This window comes from Lepisosteus platostomus, chromosome 3 (genome assembly GCF_059453375.1).
Source record: "Lepisosteus platostomus isolate fLepPlt1 chromosome 3, fLepPlt1.hap1, whole genome shotgun sequence".
NCBI lineage: Eukaryota > Metazoa > Chordata > Actinopteri > Semionotiformes > Lepisosteidae > Lepisosteus > Lepisosteus platostomus.
In genome coordinates this window covers 51,174,795-51,202,666 of record NC_142613.1, presented here as the reverse complement: position 1 = coordinate 51,202,666, position 27,872 = coordinate 51,174,795, and the positions used below count along the sequence as shown (strand labels likewise).

General features: G+C 49.5%; 1 protein-coding gene and 1 long non-coding RNA gene across 19 annotated transcripts in view; both read right to left on the bottom strand.

Annotated features, from left to right (window-relative positions):
* Window positions 1-896: 896 nt before the first annotated feature.
* LOC148675054 (uncharacterized) overlaps window positions 897-27,872 on the bottom strand; it is a 149,999-nt gene continuing 123,023 nt past the window's right edge. For 17 of the 18 annotated variants that reach the window (XM_088626003.1, XM_088626002.1, XM_088626013.1 and 14 more), the window contains 11 exons: window positions 21,834-22,280; window positions 17,120-17,566; window positions 11,868-12,317; window positions 10,257-10,520; window positions 7,853-8,107; window positions 7,237-7,482; window positions 5,975-6,232; window positions 5,266-5,559; window positions 4,218-4,484; window positions 3,372-3,455; window positions 897-1,881 (listed from right to left, as the gene is read on the bottom strand). In XM_088626003.1, coding sequence (XP_088482129.1) covers window positions 1,815-1,881; window positions 3,372-3,455; window positions 4,218-4,484; window positions 5,266-5,559; window positions 5,975-6,232; window positions 7,237-7,482; window positions 7,853-8,107; window positions 10,257-10,520; window positions 11,868-12,317; window positions 17,120-17,566; window positions 21,834-22,280 — 3,079 coding nt within the window. In that variant the 3' untranslated portion in view covers window positions 897-1,814. Of the gene's footprint in view, window positions 1,882-3,371; window positions 3,456-4,217; window positions 4,485-5,265; window positions 5,560-5,974; window positions 6,233-7,236; window positions 7,483-7,852; window positions 8,108-10,256; window positions 10,521-11,867; window positions 12,432-17,119; window positions 17,567-21,833; window positions 22,281-27,872 lie in introns of those variants that run through there. The other variant, XM_088626021.1, reaches the window with a different exon arrangement.
* On the bottom strand, window positions 11,089-11,554 carry LOC148675055 (uncharacterized). Its single transcript, XR_015935435.1, has 3 exons — window positions 11,517-11,554; window positions 11,423-11,486; window positions 11,089-11,358 (listed from the first exon to the last, which is right to left on the bottom strand). It is a non-coding gene; the product is annotated as an uncharacterized LOC148675055 (long non-coding RNA).

Genomic DNA, 27,872 nt, shown 5'->3' with positions numbered 1-27,872 from the left:
AACCTATTACTTGTTCCTAATTAGAACTAAGCCTCATTAACGATTTCGGTGGCAGGCCTGCAGTAACAGGACCTCCCACATGAGGGCGCCAAAGGACCATAGCTCTGCAAGATGGTTTTGCTGGGTGTTGCTAATTAATGGTTTAATAATATAATAAACTTTAATTTATATAGTGCCTTTAAAGGTGGCTTCTCAAAGTGCTTTACAGAATGACAGTTTAAGAATAAGGAATTCTTATATTGACATAATTAGCTGTTTCCACTGTGATATTGGTGATTTGCTGTTAGCTGGGGTTAGCGCTCCTGTGAATAAAGGAATACAACATAAGTTCCTGCTCCTTCTGGACAGTGTCCTGACTCTCCAGCGGCACTAGGAGTGTCTCCGGTCAGGAATTCCAGCATCACAGGGCACAGATTGGAGACACTCCTAGTGCCTTTGGAGAGGCAGGACACTGTCCAGCAAGAGCAGGAATCCTAGAGGCAGGAGAAACACAGACTGAAGACACTTGAGCAAGGAAGAGGCCAGCAGCAGCACTCATCTCTCGTGTGGCTGTTTTGACCCAGAGCAGGAGCCTGGATGTGCAGGTTCAGCCTGCTGTTCGAGTCTGTGCAGCAGAGGCTCAATATCAGGCAGTCTGCCAGGCCCTGTGCAGTGTTAGACCCTGCAGCGCTGTGCTTGGAGGAACGGGCCCCTGCCTGAGCACAGGCCGGTGCAGCTCTGCAGACGGCCCACTGGAGCAGAGAGGGAGAGGAGGTTCCTGCATGTGGGACATTAACATGTCCTCTGACCAGCAGCGGAATGACTGTACTGGAGCTGATGGAGGTGGATTCTGTACAACAGGAAAGATGTGGTGGAGTAAGACAGACAACAGATACTACTGATGACAAACTCGTCTGTTTCATTTCAATTTTTGTAATTGACAATATCATCACTTAGAGAATAGAAGGGTTGGGTTTAGCAGTCCACAGTATTATTACTGGAAAATAACAGCGTTCAGAGAATACCTGTGTTATGAAGCGCCCACTGTTATAGAAGTAATGTATTAACAGGCTAAAGGAACTGCAACTTTTTAATCTTGAACAGAGAAGACTAAGAGGGGAGACACTTCTTTACACAAAGAGTGGTGGGAGTGTGGAACATGGCTGAATCACTTGTGGTTGAAGCTGATACACTGGTTTCTTGAAGAAACAGCTGGATGAGATCCTGAGAGCAATACTTATTACGAAATGGGCTAGATGGGTGTTATGGCTCCTTTGGTATGAGAGGGGAAACAGTCTCTCTGCACCCCACACTGACAGAGGAGGGTGTTCAGTGAGAACTACTGTAGGTGAAGGTGGAGAACAGGACACTGGGACACTGGACACCCCCCTCACTGGAGTCACTGGGCTCTGATCCACAGAGTCTGAACAACAGCAGAGAAGAACTGGTCAAACCTCAGTTTGAAACACTTTATTCAGAAAGTACAGTGATGTTTCTTGATCCCGTTGTCTGAAACAGAATCATGTTCACTTCAGAGAGCTGTACACAGAGAAACAAACACGACTGAAACCCAACATTTCAGATCAGAGTCTCCCCAAAACTCAATCTGTAGGATTAATCATGAGGTTAATACTGTAAACATGATTAATACAATATAATGTGTTCTATGTCACACTGCAGGTAAAGTTTTCATTGACACATGAGCGCAGATTGTATTAAATTCACTTCTCAGAGGTAAACCTCAAGACCCAGCAGAATTCAAGTTTCTGATCTGTCCAGAACCAGGAAGTGCAGTTCAGTCCAGCAAACTCTCAGTCAGTAATCGGGCTTCTCTGTCACCAGATTTCATACCGCTGGTCTGATCTGAAGACGCCTCTGTCTGATATTCTGTTGTTGAACAGCCTGTGGAGACAGTAACCAGCAGTTACCTGTAGTTCTGTGATACTCAGAGTGTTCACTGGATCTTTAACTGCACCACAACACACTGTTCACTGGCACCCTCTGTCTCTCACTGTCTCCCAAACTCCCTCCCTCTCTGTCTCACACACTCTCTCTGAATTGAGTTCAAGAGGCTTTATTTGCACGACCAATGGATTTCTGTGTTGCTAAGCATAGACAATTAACACAACATCTACAGACATTTACAATACATGCACATCATGATACATTTACATATAAACATATGGAGCATTATTGAGAGACAGGCTCACTGTTCCTCAGGCTACGACAGGAGATCACATACTGGGCTGCCAGTTCAACTGAGTTCCCTCCTCCCTCTCCCAGTAGGATTGGGACCCATTGTGATTCTGGCAGGTGTGGGAACTCTGGGATTAGATTTCTGAATTTGGGGAAGAATGTTTCTCTAATCCCAGAGTACCTGTCACAGTGCAGTAGGAAGTGCACCTCTGTCTCTATTTCTCCCCGCTGGCAGTGGGAGCACAGCCTGTCCTCTCTGGGCAGCCAGGTCTGCCTGTGTCCCCAGTTTCTATGGCCAGGCTGTGGTCACTGAGCCTGTACTTCGTCAGGGTCTGTTTCTTTTTGCTGTTTCTTATCTTGGTTAAATATTCGGTTAGTGTGTACTGTCTGTTGAGGGTTCTGTAGCATTCCAGTTTTATGTTGTGTTTGTGTGTGTGAGTGTCCCAGTGTGTGAGATATTGCTGTTTGATCTGTGCTGTGATGTGGTTGAGTCTGGGTTGTGGTGCTCTAGCAGTGCTGTCCTGATGCTGGTTAGTGTCGGTGTGGCTCAGGACCAGCTGCCTCAGGGGGGCTCTGTTTTGGGCTCAGCTCTTGGCTCAGCAGGGCTTTGTGGTGGTAGGAATTTTGGTTGCTGCTTTTAAGGTGTAGCCAATACTTTAATACTCTTTTCTGTACTGTATGTTTATCAATAGTGGTTACTGGCCTAATTCGGCCCTGCACCCATTGTTAGGTGTTTTTCTCTGCACACGGAGGATGTTTCTACAGATCTCCATGTGCAGAGTTTCTGTGGGGTGTTTGTCCCATTGAGTGTAATCCTGGTCTGTGAGGGGACCCCACACTCCACTGCTGTATAGGGCAATGGGTTGGATTACACTTTCAGGTATTTGGAGCAGATTTTTGTTGGTTGGTTGATGTTGAAGAGCCTCCTTCTTATTGCATAGAAAGCCATGAGTGCCTTCAACTTCACTGCCAGGTCAAAACTCCCAGATGAGCTGATTGTCAGGCCGAGGTGGATGTGTCCTGCAGTGTGTTGCTGTTGAGATGTGTTCTTCAATGTGTTGTTGTTGAGTGTGAAGGGCTATTTGTTTCCCTGAAGTCTGGCTCGGTCTGTAGCGGCAATGCTTGTCTCACACACTCCCTCCCTCTCAATTCAATTCAGTTTTCTCACTGTCTCACACACTCCCTCCCTCTCTCACCTCACAGTCTGCAGGGCTGAGCTGCTGGAGACGACACTGTGAATCCTCAGAGCCCCCTGCTCAGTGATGTCATTGTTACTGACACTGCAAGAGATACAAGACAACTGATCAGATCAGCGCTGAAGAGATCCCAGAATATACTACTCACATTTCCTGTTCTTCAATAATCTTTTGCACATGTTTTTACACTAGAGTGCAGCCCCACTTGGGTGACACAGAGGGCTGTATTGCACCAGGAGCTTCACTGGGAGACACTCAGCAGCCATTTGACACTGACAGCCTCACTGCACAGCAGGTCTGGGGAGGAGAGTGAAACTGCTGCTCCAGGTAATGAAGAGGGGACAGACTGTACAAGACCAGAGTGTGATTTACTCAGGAAACCAGGGTTCAAGCATCTTCTTTTACAAACAACTCCTGGATCATTAATCATCAAAGAGTCAGAAACTCAGTTTCTTCTTATGTGTAGAACAGCACCTCCTACTGCAGTGAGCCTGGTCACTATAGTACGGACAGTTTGGGCCAATAGGACCACCTACAGCAAAAACCTGGCTGTCACTGTAGGTTTCCCATCCCAGGACTGACCAGGTCAGATCTTACTGCTGATATCTGACAAGATCAGGCTACAGGAAGAAAACTGTCAGTCTAGTGCAGCTGTATTCAGCACCCTAATGAGAAAGATCTAGAGGATATACGTCTAATTACACTTACTGCCTCCCACTCGGTATGGCTGTAGAGCGATTACATTTATAAGATGACAACATACTAACAATGGAGGTTACTGGCTCTCGATCAGTTGATCAATACTGGCAATCAGAATGGCAATACCACTGGCTCTCAGACACTCACTCCAGGACCTGGACTTTGTACAGGCAGGGACACAGCAGCTCAATGCAGTCGTCAGAGATGCCGCAGTGACTCAGGTCCAGCTCACAGATCTCCTCTGACTGCTGCAGCACCACGGCCAGAGCCCTGCAGGTCCGCAGGTCCAGCTGTGTGTGACTGAGGTCCACCTCCTTCCCCATGGCTGTGCAGAGGGCCAGGGCTCGGGCTGATGGTCCCTCCTCTCCCCCCAGGGTCAGGCACAGGAGCTGCTGCAGAGTCCTCTTACTGGCGCTGTGGGGACAGAGGGCTGGGAGTCAGACTCTGACCTGGGCTTCACCCTGCTGCTCCTGCATGCGTCCCTGACCTCTCCACTGGGCTCTCAGTTACTGTCCTGCTGAAAACCACTGGAGATTAATGAGGCTGAGAAAGGTCTGTTCAGTGGCATCCTGAAGGAGCAGAGTTCATCACCTCCGCACCCCATCGCTCAGCTGTTATAGTTTCCAGGATCCTCAGCTGGTGAGGAATCAGCAGGTCTGTGTCTCCTCTCACACAGGGAGAACAGGACTGCAGACGCCCAGCTGGTGAGGAATCAGCAGGTCTGTGTCTCCTCTCACACAGGGAGAACAGGACTGCAGACGCCCAGCTGGTGAGGAATCAGCAGGTCTTTGTCTCCTCTCACACAGGGAGAACAGGACTGCAGACGCCCAGCTGGTGAGGAATCAGCAGGTCTGTGTCTCCTCTCACACAGGGAGAACAGGACTGCAGACGCCCAGCTGGTGAGGAATCAGCACGTCTGTGTCTCCTCTCACACAGGGAGAACAGGACTGCAGGCGCCCAGCTGGTGAGGAATCAGCAGGTCTGTGTCTCCTCTCACACAGGGAGAACAGGACTGCAGGCGCCTAGGTGGTGAGGAATCAGCACGTCTGTGTCTCCTCTCACACAGGGAGAACAGGACTGCAGGCGCCCAGCTGGTGAGGAATCTACTGGTTTAACAAGCTTGTAAACCTGCAGTGTGCAGAAGAGAGCTGGTGCAGGAGTCTGGACAGTCAGACACACTGTGACAGAGCCTCACCTCAGACGGACTCTGTGCAGAATGGGAAAGAGCTCCTCCAGCCCAGCGTCTCCAATCTCACAGTCTTTCAGAACCAGGGTGGTGGTGCCGCTGGCCCGCTGGACCGCAGTGCGGATGGTCCTGCAGTCGCTGGCGCTGAGAGACAGGCAGCTGTCCGGCGCCGACGGATCCAGCCCAGATGAGCAGGAGAAGTCCAGTGTGCACTGCAGGGCCTGGAGCAGCGCCTCTGCTGCTGTGGGCTGCTCTGAGCCGACAGCACTGTGCAGGAACCTCAGGAGCAGATCTCTGTCCAGCCTGTTTCAGGGAAGCACAGACACTCGGTCAGCAGCACCGCCTGGACCGCAGGAGCCCCAGGCTGGAGATCCTCTCTGGAGCTCAGCTCAGGGCCAGAAGCTCTGATTAGGCTCAAGGGCTTCCACATGACAGAAACTCCTATTTGCTGACTGATTTTCAGATTTTTGCGCTATGTAACACGTGGAGTTAATTGGTGGTTGAATTGTGCAAGAGCACAGCACAGACAATCTTTAATAAAGTGAAAATTAAACCCACTAGAACAGATGACACCCATACTGAAAGATCATTTTCTGAGCAGTTAACACACTTGTGCAGAGGACAGAACAGTGTCTCGGGCTCCCAGGTGTCAAACACTGCAGACAGGAAACTGGAATAAGGAGGAGAGTGAAAACAGTGCAGAGCCTGACCCACGGACCTCAGCTCGGAGACTCTGTGCAGGAGGGCTACAGCACTCTCGATGTCTCCCTCCGCGATGGAAGCAAAGGTCAGGTTGAGTCTGACGCCACTGCAGTGCTGGAGGGCGAATCGCAGGGCAGCGCAGTCCCTGCTGTCCAGCACTCTGGTGTTCAGGTTGATCCAGTCACCTGCTGCTTTCACAAAGCTGAGCACAGAGTCCCTGGCTCTCCTCTGGAAGAGCTCTCGGAGAACTGCCAGGGAGAACCTGGAGTTCAGTCTGGGAAAAGCAATTAAGATCATTAGTACTGTGATGTTCATTCCATTAAGGTCTGTGATTGAATGAAAACTAGACACAAACTAGGTGATTGCTAACTACGATTCCCAGCCCTGACTTACAGCAGCGGCCCGTCCCAGTACTGACCCGACTGACCCTGCTGAGCTCCTGAGATCTGACCAGGTCAGGCCACAGGGCAGGAACACAGCTGCTCACGCCAGACCAGACCTTTACAGATGTACACACAGGAACATCCTGCCAGTCTTCTGACTGGGGAGGAGACCTGTTCTCTGTCTGCTGGCCTCAAAGCTGAAACAGACTCCTCTGTCAGTGGTGCTTGAGGAGATCACACCCTGTTCCAGCCTGAGGAAGAGTGAGGAGACTACAGGCTCCCACGTGGCTAAACGAGTGAAGAGCACAGGGACACCATCACGAGACGGTGGACAAGCACTCCCAGGGTGTGCTCAGCTGGCTCAGGGCCAGTGGGATTAATCACACTGGTCTCCTCAGGCTGGCGGAGCTGTCAGTGAGGCTGCCCCTCTGTTCTACTCAGCGCTGAGCCTCCTCGATCTCTGTGGAGCTCAGTGTGTGGGGAGAGGGGTGGGTCTCAGGAGCATGAGCCTGTCTGCAGATCCTCATTGTTCCTGCATGGACACAGGGGTCACTGCTCCGAGCGAGAGGTAAGGACATTCCAAACTAAGAGGACAGATAAGAAAATATCTGGTTCATCTAAAGTTAGAGAAGCAGAGGTGACTCCAGGTGCTGGGAACACAGCAAGAGAGGACAGTAGGGGACAGTGCCTGAGCTGCCGCACTGCACTGAGAAGCCCCTAAAGGACAGACCCCAGGACACATAGCTGAGCACAGCTCATCACATCCTGCTTGGGATGTCCTACATCATACAGGACAGGGAGACGTCCTGGGACAGACACAGATGATACAGGTCCATTCAGATAGCTACAGCACAGACCTGGGGATTTACTGCTGTCTGATCTGTGCTGCACTGACCGTTTCAACTGAAGCCTGTCCAGGAAAGGCACAAGATCCCTCCAGTGCTCCTCTGTGATCCCTCCGCTCCTAAGATCCACTGTGATCTGTTGTGTTGTGAGCTGCAGTAGATAGCGACACACTGTCCAGTCCAGCCTGCAGGGAGAGAGGTCTCCCCCTGTCTTCTCCAGGAACAGCTGAGTCAGCTCATTGTCCTGAGCCTCATACACAGCTCCAGCCAGCTGCTCCAGGGTCTCTCTGGACAGTCTGTTAGAGAGAAACACACACAGCAACATGCTGATCACACTGTTTAATACAGGGCTGTATTACCTCTGTCTCACTGGTGTTCAAACTGTTTAACACAGAGCTGTACATGTTCTGTCTCACTGGTGTTCACACTTTTCACTATACAGGACAGTATATCCTGTGAGTCTTGTTAGTGCTCATATTCCTCTCAGCTGAGAGCAGTACAGACACACTGAGGTCCCCTGTCCTGAGTGGCAGAGCCCTGCTCAGAGCAGTGTGGTCAGAACAGTGCAGTGTCACAGCTGACAGTCTGCAGACAATCTGAAGGCTCAATGGGAAACAGAGCAGGAGCAGTGTGTGCTGCCCAGTGCTGTACACTGAAGAGACTCACCTGACAGTCAGGGGACCCTGGTGACACAGCAGGACAGCGAGGGCACGCCCGTCTATGCAGCAGGCAGTGAGGTCCAGGCACTGGACTGTCCACACTCTCAGGAGAGACGCCAAGCTCCTCAGCACTCTGGACAGCAGCCTCTCTCCTTGCTGTGCAGCGTTCAAGACCAGAGACAGCTCCTCCACACACACTGGGGCTCTGTGTCTGACTGAGGTCACCCGTCTGGCCAGTGTGACTGTCAGAGTCTCGTTCATTCTGAAACAGAATATAGGTCTTACTCACTGTTATACTTTCAGAACATTATATTGTTTTGACTTATCTATATTATATTTCATTTCTTTTTTTATAAATTGCTCACTTCAGATTTTGTAAGAAGATGTAAGATATGAATTAACGTATTTAAACTTTAATGCCAAGTGGTGTTGGACACCAAAGGTTGAAACTGGTTCTCAGTGTAATAACTACATTCTGATCTGCTCAGTCTAGTTTCCTTGACATGTTAGCATGTCTGGGGTGTATAAATGTCATTCACACAATTAAAAGAAAGATGCCCAAGATGGGGACTGGACAAGATGGGACTGGACAAGATGAGCTGCTGACAATTACTGGAACAGCTGGGACTGGAAACAGCTAAATCTCCTGCTCCAGGCAAGATTAATATATTTAGAAACTGCCAGAAGTATAAGAAGGGTTAGTATATCCATAACCTGGACAGCCTTAGCACACCCAGCACTGGACAACATCTTTAACAGGAGGAACAGGACAGCTCTACTGCACCCAGCACTGGACAACATCTTTAACAGGAGCAACAGGACAGCTCTGCTGCACCCAGCACTGGACAACATCTTTAACAAGAGGAACAGGACAGCTCTGCTGCACCCAGCACTGGACAACATCTTTAACAAGAGGAACAGGACAGCTCTGCTGCACCCAGCACTGGACAACATCTTTAACAAGAGGAACAGGACAGCTCTGCTGCACCCAGCACTGGACAACATCTTTAACAAGAGGAACAGGACAGCTCTGCTGCACCCTGCACTGGATAACATCTTTAACAGGAGGAACAGGACAGCTCTACTGCACCCAGCACTGGACAACATCTTTAACAGGAGAAACAGGACAGCTCTACTGCACCCAGCACTGGACAACATCTTTAACAAGAGGAACAGGACAGCTCTGCTGCACCCAGCACTGGACAACATCTTTAACAAGAGGAACAGGACAGCTCTGCTGCACCCAGCACTGGACAACATCTTTAACAAGAGGAACAGGACAGCTCTGCTGCACCCAGCACTGGACAACATCTTTAACAAGAGGAACAGGACAGCTCTGCTGCACCCAGCACTGGACAACATCTTTAACAAGAGGAACAGGACAGCTCTGCTGCACCCAGCACTGGACAACATCTTTAACAAGAGGAACAGGACAGCTCTGCTGCACCCTGCACTGGATAACATCTTTAACAGGAGGAACAGGACAGCTCTACTGCACCCAGCACTGGACAACATCTTTAACAGGAGAAACAGGACAGCTCTGCTGCACCCAGCACTGGACAACATCTTTAACAAGAGGAACAGGACAGCTCTGCTGCACCCAGCACTGGACAACATCTTTAACAAGAGGAACAGGACAGCTCTACTGTACCCAGCACTGGACAACATCTTTAACAGGAGCAACAGGACAGCTCTGCTGCACCCAGCACTGGACAACATCTTTAACAAGGGGAACAGGACAGCTCTGCTGCACCCTGCACTGGATAACATCTTTAACAGGAGGAACAGGACAGCTCTGCTGCACCCAGCACTGGACAACATCTTTAACAAGAGGATCAGGACAGCTCTATTGCACCCAGCACTGGACAACATCTTTAACAGGAGGAACAGGACAGCTCTACTGCACCCAGCACTGGACAACATCTTTAACAAGAGGAACAGGACAGCTCTACTGCACCCAGCACTGGACAACATCTTTAACAGGAGGAACAGGACAGCTCTACTGCACCCAGCACTGGACAACATCTTTAACAAGAGGAACAGGACAACTCTACTGCACCCAGCACTGGACAACATCTTTAACAAGAGGAACAGGACAGCTCTACTGCACCCCATACAGCAGTGTCCCTGAACACCTCTCTCACGTCCCTTCAGCTCTCCCTAAGGACAAAGTGCTGTAACTGGGCACAATACGTGTGGACACACCATCTAGCAGAGTCTCACTCTTGCTGACGTCTGGCTCCAGTCACACTGCCTGCAGTGAAATATCAGCCTGTACATACCCACAGTGCATTCTGTCAGTGAACCACAGTTCCAGTGAAAGACATCATGGCCTGTTTCCACACCCACACTACGGAAACCCACACACACTGATCACACACACATAGATTCTCCCTCTCCTGGACACTTACCTCAGCTTCTGCAGGTGCGTCAGGCTCTTGAAGAGAAGCCCAGCTCCTTTCAGAGAGATTCTCCTGGGCATCACAGTGAGCCGGACTCTGGAGGCAGACCAGCCCAGCACTCTGCCCACTGTGCTGCAGGTGTCATCGCTCAGCACTCCTGTCACTGTAACTGAGAAGCCCAGAGCCTGAAGGAGAGCCGACACCATCTGATCTTCCTCTGTGGAGAGCACTGAGAGGACTTTACAGGCGTCCAGGAAAAATCTGTCATCACAGCTGGAAAACAAAATAAACAAGACATGAGGAAGGAGTTTCTATCAGGACAGAGACCAGTCACAATCAGACACACAGGACACTACAGACATCAGGAGGGAGTAACACTGACCTACACCTGCCCCACTCACTCCACACACTGACCTACACCTGCCCCACTCACCTCACACACTGACCTACACCTGCCCCACTCACCCCACACACTGACCTACACCTGCCCACTCACCCCACACTGATCTACACCTGCCCCACTCACCCCACACACTGATCTACACCTGCCCCACTCACTCCACACTGACCTACACCTGCCCCACTCACCCCACACACTGACCTACACCTGCCCCTCTCACCCCACACACTGACCTATACCTGCCCCACTCACCCCACACACTGACCTACACCTGCCCCACTCACCCCACACTGATCTACACCTGCCCCACTCACTTCACACACTGACCTACACCTGCCCCACTCACCCCACACACTGACCTACACCTGCCCCACTCACCCCACACACTGACCTACACCTGCCCCACTCACTCCGCGCTGACCTACACCTGCCCCACTCACCCCACACTGACCTACACCTGCCCCACTCACCCCACACTGACCTACACCTGCCCCACTCACCCCACACACTGACCTACACCTGCCCCACTCACTCCACACACTGACCTACACCTGCCCCACTCACCCCACACACTGATCTACACCTGCCCCTCTCACTCCCCACACTGATCTACACCTGCCCCTCTCACCCCACACACTGACCTACACCTGCCCCACTCACTCCACACACTGACCTACACCTGCCCCACTCACCCCACACACTGATCTACACCTGCCCCTCTCACTCCCCACACTGATCTACACCTGCCCCTCTCACCCCACACACTGAACTACACCTGCCCCACTCACCCCACACACTGACCTACACCTGCCCCACTCACCCCACACACTGATCTACACCTGCCCCACCCACCCCACACTGACCTACACCTGCCCCTCTCACCCCACACACTGACCTACACCTGCCCCAATCACCGCACACACTGACCTACACCTGCCCCACTCACCCCACACACTGACCTACACCTGCCCCACTCACTCCACACACTGACCTACACCTGCCCCACTCACTCCACACTAACCTACACCTGCCCCACTCACTCCTCACACTGATCTACACCTGCCCCACTCACCTCACACTGACCTACACCTGCCCCACTCACCCCACACACTGACCTACATCTGCCCCTCTAAACGAAACAGGTGAACAGGCTCCCTTACAGCACAGAGCAACACAGCAGAGACACACTGAGAGAGGACTGACTGTACACACACACTTACCTCAGCTGGGAAATATAGGGCAGGCACTGAAGGAAACTCCTCACTTCACTCTCTTCAGCTGACCAGCCCTTCAGCTCTACTGGTTTCCTGACTGTGTGGAGTTTCAGCACTTCAAGGAAGAGGGAGGCCTTTCTCTTGGAGAGGTCTATAGTCCAGACTGCAGGAGCTGACTGGAAAACTGGCTGGAGTGCTGGGAGAACATTCCTGCCTGTTTGAGACTCATAGTCCTTCACACGGGAATACAGATCCAGCTGGAAACTGGTCATTTCAAAACTACCTTCCTCTTCAAAATCAGCAAAAAACTCATTGAATCCAAAAACTGAAAGCAGTGCTTTCACAACCTTCTCTCCTGTCTGTGTCTCCCACTCTGCTCCTTGCAGACACAGATCCAGCAGGAATGAAATGGCTTCGTGTTTCTGCTTCTCAGAGTCCTGTATCCTCTTAGAGAACCTGAAAGAGAGGAGGAGACAGACTGAGGCCCATTTCTCTCAGCTGTGTTTCCAGTGGCTGCTGTGCAGGAACTCTCAGACACAAGGAGCCATTTCCCTGAATGGGGATCTTCCCCTGAAAGGAGGGAACAGAGAAGAGTGTGTGAAGGAGGAGTGAGGGGAGTGAGCACAACTCTCACCACAGGAGTGACTCTTCACACTCTCCCTCAGCTCTCCTCACACACTCCTTCCCCAGAGACACTCTCACACACCCTGGCTTTTCACTCTCTGCACTCCAGTCGCTGGGACACTGGAGCTTTAGGAACACAGTCCCACTGTGGATCAGGGACAGGGCTGTATTCCAGCACAGGGTCTCTCCCAGGACAAACACACAGACTGAGGGACCTCAGAAAATACAGCTGGACTCACACATCTGTGATTGACCAGCTGGGGAAAGCAGACTTTAGTAAATGTGCAAATAAACTAAAAATATTATTTTTAAGCATGGGACTGTCACAACAGGGACCTCTTACTTCCAACTAAAGTAATAAAAAGTCAAGCATATGATAGAATATAAACCTAGTGGCAAACTTCTTCATAGACTAGTTTATTGATCATAAAATTATAAATATACTGTCCTACACAGAAAGGCTGAAGGAACAGAGTCTCTTTAGTCTTGAACAGAAAAGACTGTGAGGAGACCTGATACAAGTATTAAGGGATAGTCCGTTGGTCTCAGAGCCAACCTTGAACTCGGAGATAAACCAGAAGAATTAATGTCCAGAGAATTTAGGGCAACTCCCTAAACACAGGCCAGTGGAGGTAACTTCCTGAAAGACCTTGAGGGAATTAACAACTGATTTTGGGAATATTAGGCTTTGCTAATCTCTACTCCTTTAAGTCTCATTCTACAACCTGTGTAATAACAGATTTTCTTGACTCTCTGGATTTGTCAGCACTGGATGATGCAGCTAGATGTGATCTCAACTCTAATTTGACAGTAGAAGAAATAATTGATGCAATAAAATCATTCCCGAATAGCAAAGCCTCCACTCTGGATGGATTCAGGACGGAATGATCTCAGCTTTATTGTAAAACCATAGATCCTTTGTCACTACATGTGGGAGAAGACTCAATACAGAACATTGTCTTCCCTAAGTCACTGCATGAAGTAAATGTCTGTCTCCAACTCAGAAAAGGCAGGGAAGAGACAGATCATCTCATCACCTGTAATGTTAGTTGAATTCTGATCTGAAAAAACTGCAGAAATACTGTCTGCTAGATCAGCTGAGTGTCACGACCACCAGGCAGTCAGGACCAAATCGTAAGCGAGCTAATCAGCCCCAGCAGCGGGTGATTATTAATAAACCACCTGCGCACACTCACCGTGCGGTGCGCACTGCTATTTATACCATCTTCACCTGCTTCCCGTTGCTCGGTATTGAGTCTACTCCTTGAGAGCTCTACCTGGCGTTTTTCCCCGTACCTCGTTTATTCTGGATTTTGGATTCCCCTTCTGCCTTCTCGACTTTGCACCTCGCCTCTCACCTCGGACTGTTTGCTACCGGAGAACTTCCTGGATTACGATTTGCCTTTCGCCTTTTGACTACGACCTTGCCTCTCGTTTTGGTTTGTTCGCCTGCCTCATCTATTACCCGTGCCTGCGTCTGCACAGGATCCTTGTATCTTCCCACCAGGGATTCCTAACACTGAGCAATTATCATCCCTCATCCTGTCTGATCCTGGATTAGTCCCTGGATGATTTTCCTCCTCTAATCTTTGACGCCTGCTGAATATTTTATAATATTGTTAGACACTGAAGGAGCAGCAAATCAAAATGAACAGAAGAACATATTTGTGGTGCTTAAATGTTTTGGTTGGAGACTCATGTGTAAACTTGTCATGACAGCTGTCCTGCAGCTAGTGGTATCCCTGGGAAACTGTCGCATCCTCATGAGGGCTCAAGGTTTTCCAGGGCTTGCTGCTCTGACGGGACCACCTTCTCCTGATCCCTCTTCATTAGGAATTATTACATTTATTATTCATTTCATGCTGATTTTCTACAGAACATCGAGGTGCAACACTTCTGTGCTGAATCAGTCTGTGTTTTACGCCTTCATTTCGCTCTGAGCTGCAGTTTCTGATTCTAGCGTGAGAATAAGAGCATCACTCAGTGAGCCTGATCCTCAGGGATCTTCCTTGTTCCCAGGATTCGGCTGGGACTGATCCGCGTTGAGCTCCGTGAAGTTGCCCCCCCTACAGACAGCACAAACGATGTAACCCACCTCACTCATTAGTGCTGCATCTGTACTGGTTTGTGCCGTTGAAAGTAGCGTTTCTGCTGCTTTCGTAACTGAGATATAGCGCCTTGTTTTTCCGGTGATCACGTGACCATGCACGGCGACCTTGACCTCCAGTGACCCCGTCTGCAGAGTTCAGGCGCTGTGTCACGGCTGCGAGAGTAACAGTTCTGCAATTGTGTTCCTCTGTTTGCCCGGGTGGAGGGCGGCGGTGGATTTTGCATTTAATATCAGTGTCTTCTGTGCGTTTGTGTGAGCAGGAAAATTAAATTTGTTTCCAATATTATACTCTAATCAGAAGATGCGGGTGTAGCCTTAAAAAGCCAACATTAGGAAACAATTGTATGTTTTTACAAAGAGGATTTAACGAGCACATCTTAATACTTCATAGTTGTGTCCTTTTTAAAAAATCTGTAGAAGTGATTGGTTTCTGTCTGTCTCATTCTTAAATAAACACGCACACCAAGGGACGTGTGAAGATTCGACCCGTCACTCGAGCCATGTGTTCAAAAAGGCTTGAATCTGACACTTTCTGAAGCACTGTTGCTTATTTTTATGCAAAGCACATTCGTCAAGGTGAAAAAGAACCAGGATGTTTTGTTTAAAGGGGGATCATGTACAATGTTGACACAGTTCATAACACATCCGTGAAACAACACTGGAAAGTCTACCGTTCACACATGCAGACGTGCAATAGTGGAAAAAAGACTTTTATTTTCACAGAACAGAAGTGAAAATATATCTAAGTTCTTAAATAAAATGTCATTATCCTGCGTGTCACGGATGTCGGAAGGGACGAACGTGGAGAGGCAGGAGAGTGGAAAAAGACCCTATGTGTAGTGGCGAGACGGGGGTTAGCCCAGGCTCAGCTGTTCAGAAAAATGCCGTATAGAAACCAGTGCCCTCAGGCAGCAGACGTGGGGCGACCTGGTGCTACTGTAGGTGAGTCTCTGGACATCCAAATGTCAATGCTGAGCGAAAGGGAATGAGTGACCTGGAAATATATACTGTAGCCTCAGAGAGAGAGACCGGAAGGACAGCAAAGCACACGAAAACAAGGGACAGGACAGAGTAGGAGCGTCCTCTGCAGCCAGCGTGACAACATGTTTGTATTCACAGGGTTCCTATGCACAAACATGAAGCGATGAGCTCACAGACCTTTTATCTCTGTGGTTCTGGTCAGTCCTTGGTGTAGAGTACAGCGTGAGGGCACACCTCGACCTCTGAAGACACAGGTATGGGTGCCTTTGCTAGATCGTCACATTTCTCCCAGCTGAAGTCGTGTCTTTTGCAGTACGCAATGTAGTGACCCAGGACACGTTTGCTGGCAGGCGGGCATATCTGTGTCTTCAGAGGTCAAGGTCGCCGTGCACGGTCACGTGATCAGCTGAAAATGAAGACACTATGTCTCGAGGACGAAAGCAGTTGGAAAGTTATTTTCAACGGCACAAAGCGGACAAACGCTGCACTAACCAAAGACACCGGTCTGGTGTCCCTACAACGTTGTAGGGGGCTGAGTGACGCCACAAACCCGAAAAAACAAAGCGCTATATCTCGGAAACTGAAAACAGCACAAACACGTCTTTCAACGGCACAGACGCAGCACTAACGAATGAGGTGGGTTTCAGTGACTGTGATGTTTGTAGGGGGTCAAACTTCACAGAGCTCTCTCGTTGACATTAGAGCCCCTGGCAATGGGTGGATCAAACCAGCCCAGTACTGGGAAAGTTACCAACACAGAGACCTGTGTATGAAGGTGTACTTATTCCAGATTATTTATACATCCAATCATTTTTGTGTGCTTTTATTTTGTCTGAAAGCTTTAGGTTCAGTGTTTGGCTGTTTTTTGTGTTTCTTAGTTTGTATTTGTCTTGTTAAAAAGTTCAAAAATTTTCTAATAAAATATTTAAAAACATTCGCGGTGTCAAGCATCAGTATTAGAGATCTGAACAAGAGCCCAGAGCCTCAGATATTATCAAAGGGAAAAAGTGCTGCTGTTGGGACACAATTGTGTTCTAATGACACCTGTGAACACAGTTTCGTAGAGCCCATCATCGTAATGTAAGACTCCTCAATGGATTTCAGCTCAGTGTGTCTGCTCACCATGCTTCATTAAATATATCAAAAAGATTGTTGTCTAGAAAACCTGCAGAGAGTGTCCATCTGGTGTTCAGCCTCACTCTGTGCTGAAGTCCCAGATGGCTCTGTGGGCCTGAGGACACAGTCTGTGTGTTCATCTTCTGAAAACATGAAGAGGTGCAACACACAGAGCACTGCAGTAGAGCTGTGTGTCAAATGAGCTCAGTGTGAGAGACAGTGTCCTGGTTTACACCCTGTCTGTGCTGTAGACCCAGGAGAAAGAGACAGACCAGTTAAAATACTGTCTGTTGTCTCTCAATGTTCACACACAGCTGTCTGATCATTAACCACCCATTACAGTCTCCCAGTGAACAGGCTGCCTTACAGCACAGAGCAACACAGCAGAGACACACTGAGAGAGGACTGTCTGTACACACACACTTACCTCAGCTGGGAAATATAGGGCAGGCACTGAAGGAAACTCCTCACTTCACTCTCTTCAGCTGACCAGCCCTTCAGCTTTACTGGTTTCCTGACTGTGTGGAGTTTCAGCACTTCAAGGAAGAGGGAGGCCTTTCTCTTGGAGAGGTCTATAGCCCAGACTGCAGGAGCTGACTGGAAAACTGGCTGGAGTGCTGGGAGAACATTCCTGCCTGTTTGAGACTCACAGTCTTTCACACGGGAATACAGATCCAGCAGGAAATCACACTGACGCTTCTTATTGCAGTCTTTATCAAAAGGAAAGTGAGTGTAGCTGCACACTGATGATAACAATTCCAAGACCTTCTCTCCTGTCTGTGTCTCCCACTCTGCTCCTTGCAGACACAGATCCAGCAGGAATGAAATGGCTTCGTGTTTCTGCTTCTCAGAGTCCTGTATCCTCTTAGAGAACCTGAAAGAGAGGAGGAGACAGACTGAGGCCCATTTCTCTCAGCTGTGTTTCCAGTGGCTGCTGTGCAGGAACTCTCAGACACAAGGAGCCATTTCCCTGAATGGGGATATTCCCCTGAAAGGAGGGAACAGAGAAGAGTGTGTGAAGGAGGAGTGAGGGGAGTGAGCACAGCTCTCACCACAGGAGTGACTCTTCACACTCTCCCTCAGCTCTCCTCACACACTCCTTCCCCAGAGACACTCTCACACACCCTGGCTCTTCACTCTCTGCACTCCAGTCACTGGGACACTGGAGCTTTAGGAACACAGTCCCACTGTGGATCAGGGACAGGGCTGTATTCCAGCACAGGGTCTCTCCCAGGACAAACACACAGACTGAGGGACCTTAGAAAATACAGCTGTGATTGATCACACATTTGTGATTGATCAACTTGATAAATTAACATTGAGTAACACACAAGTACTGAAATTTTTACAGATAATAATGAACACAAAGGTTTGGAGCCTGATGTTTCTGTTAATATAGAGAAGTGCACAGCACTGCTGAAATACACTAAGCTGTTGAAGTTGACAAATTAGTTGTACCTTCTGACGCTGTGCGAAAGAAAAAACATACAAACGTAAGGATACATTATTAGAAACAGAGGAATTGAATCAGGGAAATTTATGTTAAAATCGTTTAACACTAATAAGTCCTCACTTAGGTGTAGGTCAGTGTGTGGGGTGAGTGGGGCAGGTGTAGGTCAGTGTGGAGTGAGTGGGGCAGGTGTAGGTCAGTGTGTGGGGTGAGTGGGGCAGGTGTAGATCAGTGTGTGGGGTGAGTGGGGCAGGTGTAGGACAGTGTGTGGAGTGAGTGGGGCAGGTGTAGGTCAGTGTGTGGGGTGAGAGGGGCAGGTGTAGGTCAGTGTGGAGTGAGTGGGGCAGGTGTAGGTCAGTGTGTGGGGTGAGTGGGGCAGGTGTAGGTCAGTGTGGGGTGAGTGGGGCAGGTGTAGGTCAGTGTGGAGTGAGTGGGGCAGGTGTAGGTCAGTGTGTGGGGTGAGTGGGGCAGGTGTAGGTCAGTGTGTGCGGTGAGTGGGGCAGGTGTAGGTCAGTGTGTGGGGTGAGAGGGGCAGGTGTAGGTCAGTGTGTGGGGTGAGTGGGGCAGGTGTAGGTCAGTGTGTGGGGTGAGTGGGGCAGGTGTAGGTCAGTGAGTGGGGCAGGTGTAGGTCAGTGTGTGAGGTGAGTGGGGCAGGTGTAGGTCAGTGTGTGGGGTGAGTGGGGCAGGTGCAGATCAGTGTGTGGGGTGAGTGGGGCAGGTGTAGTTCAGTGTGTGGGGTGAGTGGGGCAGGTGTAGGTCAGTGTGGAGTGAGTGGGGCAGGTGTAGGTCAGTGTGTGGGGTGAGTGGGGCAGGTGTAGGTCAGTGTGTGGGGTGAGAGGGGCAGGTGTAGGTCAGTGTGTGGGGTGAGTGGGGCAGGTGTAGGTCAGTGTGTGGGGTGAGTGGGGCAGGTGTAGGTCAGTGTGTGAGGTGAGTGGGGCAGGTGTAGGTCAGTGTGTGGGGTGAGTGGGGCAGGTGTAGGTCAGTGTGTGGAGTGAGTGGGGCAGGTGTAGGTCAGTGTGGGGTGGGTGGGGCAGGTGTAGGTCAGTGTGGGGAGTGAGAGGGGCAGGTGTAGGTCAGTGTGTGGAGTGGGTGGGGCAAGTGTAGATCAGTGTGTGGGGTGAGTGGGGCAGGTGCAGATCAGTGTGTGGGGCAGGTGTAGATCAGTGTGTGGGGTGAGTGGGGCAGGTGTAGGTCAGTGTCTTCCCCATAAGTCTTCTCAAAATGATTTAATTTAAATTTAAGTCTTCAAATTCGCTCAGTAAAGGACGATATTGGTATTTGGAATTTGTTCCCTCTTTCAGTAGGGTCCAGAATTGAGGCCATTACAATGAACACGATACATAGACTGATGTATTACCAGGCTTCTCAACTCAGATCTCTCTTGTTGTTGTGATGAAAGTTCCAATGCAAAATGGAAGCAGACAGAATCCTCAGTTGTAGAGAAATGTCCAATACAAAGAGCCCTGAGAGATCAATTACTGGCAAAGACTGTCTCTTGTATTGCTGTCCAAGGACAGCTGAGGGCCGGAGTCTCTCTGTAGACACGCTGTGCTGCTCTGTGATCACCGCTGAGGGGAGGCTCTGCTCTGACACACTCAGCTGGGGGAGGCTGTGTCAGAGCAGCTGGACGCTTCCCTGAGAGCAGAACAAGCTAGACTGTCAGTCCAGAGCCTCAGTGAGGGGCTGGTGAGACTGACAATTCCACAGAGAATTGGGGATTTAGAGAAATCAGCTGTATTTATAAAGGCAGCCTGTTGAATGAGAGCCAGTGTGAAAGATCAGAGGACAGGGTGTGGTGGAGAGCCTCACTCTACGTGTAGAAGAGGATGTGAAATATGGAGGATGTGAAAGGGAGTTACTGGTACTGTACTTCAAGTTACTGGTACTTTAAGCATCTTGTATTAAAGGTGTTCGACGGTGACAGAAGTGAGGGCATCACTGATGTGAGTTAAGAATAATAATAATTATAATAATTGCTTACACTTATATAGCGCTTTTCTGGAAACTGCACTCAAAGCGCTTTACAGGTAATGGGGACTCCCCTCCACCACCAGCAGTGTGCAGCCCCACCTGGATGATGCGACGGCAGCCATAGTGCACCAGTACTCTCACCACACACCAGCCATCAGTGGGGAGGAGAGCAGAGTAATGAAGCCAATTCATAGAGGGGGATTGTTAGGAGCCCATGATTGATAAAGACCGATGGGAAAATTGGCCAGGACGCCGGGGTTACACCCCTACTATTTTCGAGAAATACGCCCTGGGATTTTTAATGACCACAGAGAGTCAGGACCTCGGTTTTACGTCTCATCCGAAAGACGGCGTCTGTTTACAGTATGGGTGAGATATGAGACAGGGAGATCGGTCCAGTGGTGGAGTGAGACAGAGAGGGCTATCCAGGAGTGGAGTGAGACAGCGAGGGCTGTCCAGGAGTGGAGTGAGACACTGAGGGCTGTCCAGGATTGGAGTGAGACAGCGAGGGCTGTCCGGGAGAGGAGTGAGACAGAGAGGGCTGTCCGGGAGAGGAGTGAGACAGCGAGGGCTGTCCAGGAGTGGAGTGAGACACTAAGGGCTGTCCAGGAGTGGAGTGAGACAGAGAGGGCTGTCCAGGAGTGGAGTGAGACAGAGAGGGCTGTCCGGGAGAGGAGTGAGACAGCGAGGGCTGTCCAGGAAAAGAGTGAGATAGTGAGGAGTGTCCAAGAATGGAGTAAGACAGCGAGGGTTATTCAGGAGGGGAGAGAGTTTCTGTTGAGAGAGACCCAGCCTGATGGTGCAGGTGGAGGCGTCAGTGGCTGCAGGTGGACACAAAGCCTGAGGACTGACTGGCAGAGAGAGCAAGCCAGCAGTCATCCAGTGAGACATCAGGGAGCAGGAGACTCCAGGACAGGAGTCCATGAGAGAGAGTGAGGACTCAGGAGTGAGACTGAGGAGCACGAGAGGCTCTGAGAGAGAGAGGGAGCAGCAGTCCAGAGAGAGAACTGGACAGGACTCCATGTGAGGAGTCCAGGAGCAGGGAGGGTCCTAGAGTGAGCGAGACATCGAGGTGCAGGGAGACTCGAGATTAGCAGCCTCGGGTGTTGCCGTGTCGGCCCGCTGGTGAGATAAAGTAGACGGTGGAGTGCGTCAGGCCAAACGGGAACGACTATGTTGAGGGTTTTCCACTGTTGCTCCCCGAAACAGACGGGCTTGTGCGAGCGAGAGCCAGAGCGGCGAGATTCACTGAGCGTGAGAGTCCGCCAGTGGGGACTCAGAGGGACGAGCTGACCTCGAGTGAGGTGACCTCGGAGGAGCTCGGAGAAGGAACCGAGGTGTGAACGAGACCAAACACCAGACAACAGAAGACAGATAAACACTAGAAATTCTCCAGCTGCTCGTAAAGAACAAATCACAAGAAAATACATTATTAAAGAACCTCCAACATCTGAACAGAGCCTGATATTGTGAACAAGATTGTTACATGTAATTTAAAAAGAGAAAACAAAAACAGCTAAACATTCTCTACAATCTTTATTTCTAATCCATTCAATCAACAAATAAAAATAAAATACTGTCTTCTGTCACTCACTGTTCACACACAGCTGTCTGAACATTAACCACCCATTACAGTCTCCCAGTGAACAGGCTCCCTTACAGCACAGAGCAACACAGCAGAGACACACTGAGAGAGGACTGACTGTACACACACACTTACCTCAGCTGGGAAATATAGGGCAGGCACTGAAGGAAACTCCTCACTTCACTCTCTTCAGCTGACCAGCCCTTCAGCTCTACTGGTTTCCTGACTGTGTGGAGTTTCAGCACTTCAAGGAAGAGGGAGGCCTTTCTCTCAGAGAGGTCTATAGCCCAGACTGCAGGAGCTGACTGGAAAACTGGCTGGAGTGCTGGGGGAACATTCCTGCCTGTTTGAGACTCACAGTCCTTCACACGGGAATACAGCTCCAGCAGGAAATCACACTGAAGCTCCTTATTGGAATCGTTATCAAAAGGAAAGTGAGTGTAGCTGCACACAGATGATAACAATTCCAAGACCTTCTCTCCTGTCTGTGTCTCCCACTCTGCTCCTTGCAGAAACAGATCCAGCAGGAATGAAATGGCTTCGTGTTTCTCCTCCTCAGAGTCCTCTTTCCACTCGGAAAACCTGAAAGAGAGGAGGAGACAGACTGAGGCCCATTTCTCTCAGCTGTGTTTCCAGTGGCTGCTGTGCAGGAACTCTCAGACACAAGGAGCCATTTCCCTGAATGGGGATCTTCCCCTGAAAGGAGGGAACAGAGAAGAGTGTGTGAAGGAGGAGTGAGGGGAGTGAGCACAGCTCTCACCACAGGAGTGACTCTTCACACTCTCCCTCAGCTCTCCTCACACACTCCTTCCCCAGAGACACTCTCACACACCCTGGCTCTTCACTCTCTGCACTCCAGTCGCTGGGACACTGGAGCTTTAGGAACACAGTCCCACTGTGGATCAGGGACAGGGCTGTATTCCAGCACAGGGTCTCTCCCAGGACAAACACACAGACTGAGGGACCTCAGAAAATACAGCTGGACTCACAGATCTCTCACTGATCAACAAGATGAATTAAACATTGAGGGCTGTCTAGGAATGGAGTGAGGTTCTGTTGAGAGAGACCCAGCCTGATGGTGCAGGTGGAGGCGTCAGTGGCTGCAGGTGGACACAAAGCCTGAGAACTGACTGGCAGAGAGAGAGCAAGCCAGCAGTCATCCAGTGAGACATCAGGGAGCAGGAGGCTCCAGGACAGGAGTGAGGACTCAGGAGTGAGACTGAGGAGCACGAGAGGCTCTGAGAGAGAGAGGGAGCAGCAGTCCAGAGAGAGAACTGGACAGGACTCCATGTGAGGAGTCCAGGAGCAGGGAGGTGTCACAGATGTCGGAAGGGACGAACCGTGGAGAGGCAGGAGAGCGGAAAAAGACCCTATGCGTAGCGGCGGAACGGGGGATTAGCCCGGGCTCAGCAGTTCAGGAGTCGTATACAAACCAGTGCCCTCAGGCAGCAGACGTGGGGCGACCTGGATGCTAGGCGGGTCTCAGGACATCCGAATGTCAATGCTGAGCGAAGGTGAATCAGTGACCCGGAAATATATAGCCCCAGAGAGAGAGATACCGGAAGGACAGCAAAGCACAGGAAACTAGGGACAGGACAGAGTATGAGCGCTCTCTGGCTGCAGAGGGTCCTAGAGTGGAGGATAGGAGGGTCCTAGAGTGAGCGAGACATCGAGGTGCAGGGGAGACTCGCGATCAGTAACAGCTTCAGTCCTTACAGTGTACAAGAGCTGAGGACTCAGAGATACGAGATGACCTTGAGAGAGATGACCTCGGAGCAGGATATAAAAGGGACCGAGGTGTGAATGAGACAGAACGACAGAGCGGTATATGAGAATCGGTACAACTGAGCTCAGGACTCAGAGTGTTGAAAGTACACAAGCTCAAACAGTGTGAAGGAGTGTCAACTGCTGGGGACACACAGGTTTCAGGTTATAAAAACTTTTGAGAAAATTGTTCTAGTATTAATAGGAATAGTCTAGGATCCAGATTATCCCAAGAGAAAATCAAATACTCAATTAAAGAGGTCCCAGCCTCCTTGACCTGTGGGCAGGAGGTCGGCCTCAGCCAAGCGGGTTAAGACAAATTTATTATGACTAAAACGCTCAATATATCCTTCAATACACTTAATTCTTGGGAGTTGTTATTCCTAGTGAATAAATAAGTAGAATACATTCATCCACTTTCTAACTGCTTTGTCCAGCAGAGGGTCATAGAGAACCCAGATCCTATCCCATCATGGAACGGGCGCAAGGCAGGAGAGGCCCAGAACAAGAGGCCAGTCCATCAAAAGGCTCAATCTCAGTCTCTCACACTCTCACACCAGGGCCAGGTCCACCACAAGCCAATTAACCTGCCAGTATGTGCTTGGACTGTGAGAGGGAACAGGAACACCCCAGAGAAACCCATATAGCAAAATCTGTTTCCTTTCCTCTCAAAACACAAACATGGATTCTAGTTTCCATGGCAAAAACGACCATGTCAGAGAAAAGTAAATCTGGACAAACTCAAAGTATCCAAACACAAATCTCATGGGATAGGAGTTCCAGTTTAAATCATTTCTTTATCAAAAAATCGAGTTTCTTTCCTTTTAAACCCAAACAAGGATTCCTCAAAAAGTACATCTCAAACTCCCTTCTCCCTACAGCCAGCTGGCAGAAGATGACAGATGCAATAGATCACTTCAGAACTACAGGGTCTGAAAGTGATTCTCTGTCTAGGAAACAGGGACACTCAGCAACCTGAAAAATTCACATTTATTCTCTAGATTAGAGAATTCAGAAAGGAAACTACATGATATGTGAGGACCTCCAACCAAAGGAAAACTGAGCTTTCTGAATTCACAAGAGAGAACAGGGGATACAAGAGGGATGTGTCTGGACATCCGACATTCTCGTGCCTCTGCTTCAGACAGACGAGGAGCTGGAAAATAAATGTGATGTTCTTGAAAACAGGGCTTGTAGAAATCACAGTTGTAGTTTTTGATTCCCAGAAACAAGTGACGGAAGAAATGTGGAAGATTTGGTTTGAGGAGCTCTCTCCTTAACCAACAGACCTGTGAGCCCAACTGAGACCACTAACTGTAGGGCTCCTGAGCTGCACTACCAGACCGAAGGTCTTACTATCAGTCACTGGGGTTTACAGGGAAACTGACAGGTGAAGGAATGGCGGGAGAACCAGGGGGCGCTCCTCCTCTTCCTCTATCATTCAATTCTTGTTTTTATTTCAACCCTAGCTCTACACAGTCTACTGAACTCAAGTCTCTTGAGCTCTGAGTGCCAGACTTCTCTCGGCTCTCACGCCTTACTCTCCTTCGGCCCCCACCAGCCTTCTTCTTCAGAACCTTGGAGATTCTCCTCAGTGCTCATTTTCTGCTGTTTCACCTGGTCGACATCCTGGGATTCAACTCAATCCACCTCTCGCCGGACGCCGACACCACTGCTTCTCCTGCCAGATTATGCCGTCGCACCACCACAGATACAAAGGTTTTCATCACATCCAGTGATTAAAAGTACCGAGTGTTCTGGTACCTTTAAGCTTCCTTGTAGACAGTCACGTGATTACCCAAGAAAACAAGGTGCTACATCTCAGTAACGAAAGCAGCACAAACGCTACTTTCAACGGCACAAACTGGCACAAAAGCAGCACTAACGGTTGCGGTGGGTTTCAGCAATTGTGCTGTTTGCTGAGGGGGGTGACAAGCTGGAGCTGGACAAGCAAACATGTCCTGGATCGTTACATTGCACACGGAAAAAGACACAATTTCAGCTGGGAGAAATAGGACAACTTAACAAAGGCACTCATACTTGTGTCTTCAGAGGTCAAGGTGTGCCCTCACGCTGTACTCTACACCAAGGACTGACCAGGAACACTCGAATTAAAGGACTGGGACCTAATGGTGCTATGTTTGCACGTACAGTAAGAGCACTGTAAATACAGTACGAAGACAGGGATAATGACTGATTTTTAATACTTTAGATATATGCTGGGTTATTTTAACTGAAAATATTGTTCAATATTTCTGCGGTGTGCACGTGTGATACGGTCGAGTTTCCAATGTTGTTATGCAGTGGAGTTATGGGCTACCTGGGTCAACTTAGTGCATAGTGCCCCTTAAATTTTCTTTTCACATTTATAATTTTTTTTTGCATAAAAAATATATAAAAACAATGGTCTTGTGTCACAGGAAGTTGCTAATCCTAACCTTTTTAAATACTGGCTCTAAAGATGGGTTGAATCTTTAAATGGCTATTGATTTGCATTTTAATTTGAAAAGAACACAATGAGAAACTGATTACTTTTTCCAATTTTAAAAAGTACACAGCTATGAAGTATTGAGATGTGCTAGTTAAAGCCATTTTTAAGAACATGCAATTTGCTAATGTTGGCTTTTTAAGGCTACATCAGCAACTCTCCTGATTAGGTTATGATGTTGGTGACAAATTTAATTTTCCTGTTCACACAAACGTACAGGAGATACTGGTATTAAATGTAAAATCAACCGCTGCCCCTCACTCGGGCAACCAGAGAAACAAAATGGCAGACATTGTTATCCTCGCACCAGTGACAGTGCACTTGAACTCAACAGATGAGGTCACTGGAGGTCAAGGTCACTCTACATGGTCATGTGATCACCCGAAAAACAAGGTGTTAAATCTCGGGAACGAAAGCAGCTGTGAAGCTACTTTCCACAGCACAAATGCAGCACTAACGAATGAGACCAGTTTGGTTTCCCTGCAATGTTGTAGGGGGGCTGAGTGATGTCACAACCCCGATCATATCCCAGCTCAGTCTGCTTGGACACTTGGAGGTCTTAGTGCTGTGAGATCTTTCCCACAGACCTCTCTGCTCCCCTTGACGGCTCAGCTGCTCGCTCTGAGGACTGCTGGGAGACCTGTAGCTGTGCAGGGAGCTGCAGACTGTGGAGACTGTGCCTCACGCCCCTCTCCCTCAGTGCTGTCACTGCCCTGGCTGGCAGGTGTGTCAGCGAGCCCCAAAGCTCAGGGGCAGGTAGACCAAGCCGGGTCTGGCTCTGAGACCCCGGGGTAACAGCAGGTCCTGGAGGGGCAGGTCACACCTCAGTCCCGCAGGGATGGAGCGACGCTACAGGCGGCCTGCTCCAGGGAGAGAGGGCTGTCAGAGCCACAGACGACTCACGGGAGGCGTCAGGATGTGTCTGCTGCAGCTGATCGCTCAAGCTGGTCAAGAGAGGAGTGTTATTTCACAACACAGTTTCCTAGAGCCCAACATCTCCAGATTGTTCCCCAGTTTTAGAAAAGGTAAGTCTGTGCTCCCCAAAACTTCACAAGGTTTCCCTGGTTTGGAATAATCCAGCAAAATTCTTCATTGGATCTCAGACCCGTATCTGTCCACCGTGCTTCATTAAAAATATCAAATATTGTTGTCTTAAAACCTGCAGAGAGTGTCCATCAGCTGTTTAGCCTGACTGTAGGCCTGAGGACATAATCTGTGTGTTAATCTTCTGAAAAGATGAAGAGGTGCAACACATAGAGCACTGCAGTGGAGCTGTGTGTCACATGGGCTGTGTGTCCCATGAGCTCAGTGTGAGAGAAAGTGTCCTGGTTTACACCCTGTCTGTGCTGTAGACCCAGGAGAGACAGACCAGTTAAAATACTGTCTGTTGTCACTCACTGTTCACACTCATCTATCTGCTCATTAACCACCCATTACAGTCTCCCAGTGAACAGGCTCCCTTACAGCAGAGAGCAACACAGCAGAGACACACTCACCTCTGATAAATCTGAGGTTTGGTTGTTTGGAGGCAACAGTGTGGATAGGACTGCTATAACCTCAGCACTCAACTCTGAGGGTTTAAAATTTTGCCTCAAAGATTCGGCACATAACTTAGGCATCATCGTAGACACAAGGCTCTCATTTAACTCTCATGTTAATGCAGTATGCAGTAGCTTCCTACAGTTAAGAAATATTGCAAAACAACGGCAGTTTCTCTCCACTCAAGACAGAGAAATTAATACATGCTCTTGTACACAGCAGGTTAGACTACTGCAATGCCCTACTATCAGGGAGCACCCATCACTCTTTCAACACCTTACAGCGAATTCAGAATGCAGCAGCTAGAATTGTTACTACGAGGAGAAAGTACAACCATATAACCCCCATACTTAGCTCTCTTCATTGGCTTCCTGTCAGGTACA